We start from the raw sequence: 5,006 nt of genomic DNA on the forward strand, positions 1-5,006 counted from the left end.
ATAACAACACACACACATATATATATATATATATATATATATATATATATATATATATATATATATATATATATATATATATATATATATATATAGCACATAATCACATAGGCCCTAGGTTCATAGGTTCGACGTAGCGGCTCTAGGGAACCTACCTTTCCCATGGGTATGTTCTAGAAGGTCTCATGGGGCCGTTCGTAGCCTCCGAGACTTTTTGTCTCTTTGGATTTTAGAACAACTCGTTTTATCCATGAGGTTCGAATTTTTGGGGTAGGTTCTCGGAGAGATCAGCTAAATACCCAGTCCTACCCTCAACAAAGTCAAGCCTCGTTTTGGACATTTCCGAATATTCAACCCAATCCGAGTGGAGTTATCAATAAGACTCGTAGGCGATTCAAGTCCCCCCTAGTCTCAAGGATAACTCCCACACTTAGGTTTTAACACAAATATATAACCCAACAATGCATATATAATATAACAATTAGGCAATTAAATACAAATATATTAACATAAACAATTAAATATTTTTAGGCAAAAATAAATAAAAAACAAATTAAATATATAAAAAACAATCACAAACCCTAAAAATGGCAAATTAGCCAAACCCTAAAAATTTGCCAAATCCTAAACCCTGCCAAAACCTATAGGAGCATAGTATTCACCAAAAGTGTTGTCCCCAGCAGAGTCGTCAGCTGTAGCAACCTGCCCTAAAAATTAAATTATTTAGAGTCGCCACCTATTCTACCAGGGCGAATAGGAAACCCCACGAAGTTATATAGATCGTTATAAAGCTAAGGTTTATGGCAAAAATAAAGAAAGGTGACAAAAAGTTAATAGGGTTAAAGGCTAATTATTTGAACATGATTAGAGTTTAGAGGAGGGGGACTCGCCTTGTTGCCAAGTCCTACGTATCTCCTTAGGGAGAATCAGAGTCAACGTAGGTCGGGGCAGGGTTGTACGCCTTAGATTTGATATGGATGTTTGAAGGTATTTTGAGTTACCTTATCGAAATTTTGATAATTCGTAGTTTGATATTCGAGGTTTTTTGAAAAGTGTTTTAAGATTGGGCGTACAACCCTGATTTTTAATATGTACTACTAATCGCAATGATCAATAGATTTGATCACCATAATTAATAGATTAGTAGTGTATTATTACCAATTCTAATTGATAGGTTCAATTATCACTAATAACAAATGAATATGTTTTATACGATTAATTATTTAAAATTCATCGTTATCTCTCGTAATCGATAGATTCGATTATAAATGATAACGAATTTCAGAGAAAAAATAGGCTAATCATCGCAACCAATAAGATAGTTGAAACCCTTTAGCCAAATAAAATTTATTTTATTTTAATTAATCAAATATTTAAGAAATCGATTATTACCCATCACGATTAATAGATTTAATCGGAACGAATAATAAATTAAAATTTAACATTTACAATATTTTAATTTATTAAAAATAATTTAAGTTTATAAGAATTTTTAGGATTTAGATTCAGTGTGGCAAATGTGAGGGTTCATGGTATAGGGATCAAGCTCGGGGCGTTGGATTGAAGTTAGTGGTAATTCTACGGCTGGGTCTTGAGGGTACACAATAACCAATAGCGCAGGCACAACATGGGATCACTAAACAAACCTTGTTATAAAAAATAATATGGGAGCGAGGGATCGAACCCTCGTCCCTTCGCTCACCCAACCCTTCCCTTGCCAATTCAACCAAATGGACCATTTGTAATATATATGCGCCCAGTATAATATATAAAAACAATAACCATAAATGAATAAAACGTGCGCGCAATTCAAACCAACAAACCATATGATGACAACTCATCATCGTCCCCAACATACCTGTAAAAACTTGTAGAATTAGCTACGAATTTGCTAGGGTTTCATTCGTAGCCTAATAACCTGGATAATAGCGAATAGCACACACAGACCAATAAATATTTCGCACCCCCTCAAAACTCTTCGTCTAAATCTCACGAACCTGAATATGCCCTTGGATCCCTATAATTTTACCCTTATCAAAAAGCCCCAAATCAATCTCAAGAACCCTAATTCGTCTATCAATGATGATTTACGTTTTAAACATACAAACCCCAATTAAACCACCCAGAAACGTTCAGGGCATCAAGAATAATCAGAATATAAAATCAATTTGCCATGGATGCGCATGAATTATTCTAATCCATAATAACTTTAAAACCACATACTTTGGATCGGTGGAGAACAATCTGGGGGTGTTGATGCTATGCAATTATCCCATCACCTTCAGAATGCCTCGAGTAACCTTTTGCAATCCTTAAAATCCCTTGAAAGTCCCTAATTCTCCAAAACCGAATTCAAGTTCTTGGTGAATTTTTGAGTTCTTGAATGTGTCTCTCTGCTCAGAATCTTCAACCCCTATTCGTATGCCTTGTGCTATGTATTTATAGGGGAGCAATTTAGGTTTAAAAAATAGTCCAAAACCTCTTTGAATCAAATCTTGCCAAGTTTGAGAAATTTGATTTGAAACTTGAATGGAAACCTTCTATTTTTGTCAAATCTTATATTAATCTTTTCCCAATCAATATATCACGAAATTATATTGCCAATTTGTCATAAATGTGATTGGAATTGGTCAATATAGTTTCCTAAATCCAATCTTTGATTTTTCTTTCAAATATATCACTTTAAATCATTTTTAAAATGAAATAAAATTATGTAAAATCAAATAAAAGGATATAATTCGTGGCACATGGTTTAGATAATATAGGTAGCTTGTGGACCAAGATTAAGTCTTAAAAAGATAGGCCCATTTGCAAAAAATTCCAATTTGAACCTCTTTTATTTCACATTTTACCTCCAAAATTACCCAACTTTGACAAGGCATATCTCTCTCAATTTTTAAGCTATGAAGGAGTTCTAGAACTTTTTGGAAACCTCAAGATGTCCTCTATAAGCCACTTTGGAACATAATTTTCATTTGGGGATTTTATCTTGATGATATGCCCTTTGACAAAAAACTGTCTTTGGTTGACTTTTGAAAAGGACCTATAATCTTTTGTACCATATCTCTCAAATGAAGCATTTCTGGCCTTGGCTGGTGAGAGACAAAGTTGTAGAGAATCCAATTTCATTCCAAATAGGCTTTGAGTGAGGAATTTCTGATATTCCATGTGAAAGTTATGGCCAGTCAAAGTTGAGTTGACCTTCTCCTATAAAAACCCTAATTTGAACCTTTTGAATTTGTTCATTTCTGAGTTTTTATTGATGAATCATGATCAACCATTGATCAAATGATGGATATAATCTCCCATACTTAATGTTGACCAAAATTCAGGAGCTTTGACTGTACTTTGACCATGGTTGACTTTTAGGTTAACCTAGTCGACTATGGATCATCTGAGCCATTAAATGAGCAAACTTTGGAATTGAACCTTGATTTTTGACATGGGGGTGCCTTGAAACATAATGAACCATGGGGAACCTCATTGGAGACCTTATTTTGTTAACTTCCTCAAGAGGGCACCAAACCCTAGTTGTAGGAGATCTTTGCTTAGGAGAATGCCTTCATGAAACTCTTGAGCTTTGAATCATTGTGAATGAAATGTGGAAGGCAAATTTTGGGGTATGACACTATTAATGAAACATGTACCTCTGATGAGCTTGTCCTTATTAGTGGTCTGAGTCCCAGACAAAGCAAACACTTTCTCGTCGGACATCTCTTTCTTTGGCTTCGAACACTGAGTACTGATGTGTCCCTCCTCATTAGAGTTAAAACATATAACCTCTTTGTGATTACAATCCACCGTCTCATGCCCAAGCTTACCACAACGAAAACACCTCCTTTTCTTCTCTACTACATGCATTACTCTTATGAACAGGGTTACACATTTGAGACAAACCACACCAGCAGGAGAATCTCCCCCATTAGTCCCCTGGCCAGGTGCAACTTTCTGTTTACCCTTTCCAGCTGGAGCATCATAAGGCTTACCACGGTTCTGGTGGTTCTTGCCTCGCTTCTCACTAATAAACTTATAATGAGCATTGTTGTCTTCCTCATAGATTCGACAGCTTCTTGATTTCTGGGTGCAACCAATTTTCAAACTTGATGCACTTTGAAAACTCACCAGTTAGTCCATCATAATGCTGATAGAATTTAGCTAGCTCACTAAACTTTGTAGCATAATCAGTAACTGACATACTTCCTTGTTTCAGCTTAAGGAGCTCATTTTCTTTCTTGCCACGAACATCCTCAGGAAAGTACTTCCTTAGGAACTCCCTACGTAACACAACCCAAGTGACCTCCTCACCAGTAGTCTCCAACCTTTGACGAGTTTCTAGCCACCAGTAACTAGCCTCAACTGCCAGCATGTGCGTCCCATAACGAACCTTCTGATTTGGAGTACAATCCATCACACAGAAGATTCTCTCAATCTCCTTCAGCCAGGTCAAAGCGCCATGAAGAACATAAGTACCCTTGAAGACAGGTGGATTCTCTCTCTGGAAGGTAGTCAAACTGCGATACCCAACATTCTTACCAATGTCCGACTGATGTTCCAAAGCCTGAGCCATAACCTCTAATGCAGCAGCGATCGCAACGTCGTTTCTTCCAGTCATCTCAACTTATCACTAACATATAAATAGCAATAATAAGCCAATTAGAATTACTCGATTGTTAAACTAAACTATGACTCAACAACTTGGTCAGACAGACCGACCTGCTCTGATAACACTAATGTAACACCCCAAATCTACCCAACGATTTTAATAAAAATCAGAGTGCAAAAGTTCCAATCAACATGAGGCATTACATTGCAACTTTAAAACAACCGCATAAAAGCTCGTTACCCCAAATATATAACACATATAAATAGGAAGAAACTCATAACAACAATTAGTCTTCAAAATCAAATCAACTTTAATAAAACAATGCAGCGAAAACCACAACTTTAAAATTCCAACTAATAGCAAATTTGTTTAACTTGAAAACAACAAGAAATAAACTTCTCCA

At 35.9% G+C, this 5,006-nt stretch overlaps 1 protein-coding gene across 1 annotated transcript; it reads right to left on the bottom strand.

Moving 5' to 3' along the window:
• Positions 1-1,910: 1,910 nt before the first annotated feature.
• On the bottom strand, positions 1,911-4,612 carry LOC131652922 (uncharacterized). The gene is made up of 3 exons (XM_058922921.1): positions 4,101-4,612; positions 3,648-4,018; positions 1,911-1,918 (listed from the first exon to the last, which is right to left on the bottom strand). The coding sequence occupies exons 1-3, from the start codon at positions 4,610-4,612 to the stop codon at positions 1,911-1,913; spliced, it is 891 nt and encodes a 296-aa protein (XP_058778904.1).
• Between the last annotated feature and the right edge of the window lie 394 nt (positions 4,613-5,006).

Source organism: Vicia villosa, linkage group LG1, assembly GCF_029867415.1.
Source record: "Vicia villosa cultivar HV-30 ecotype Madison, WI linkage group LG1, Vvil1.0, whole genome shotgun sequence".
Taxonomy (NCBI): Eukaryota; Viridiplantae; Streptophyta; class Magnoliopsida; order Fabales; family Fabaceae; genus Vicia; species Vicia villosa.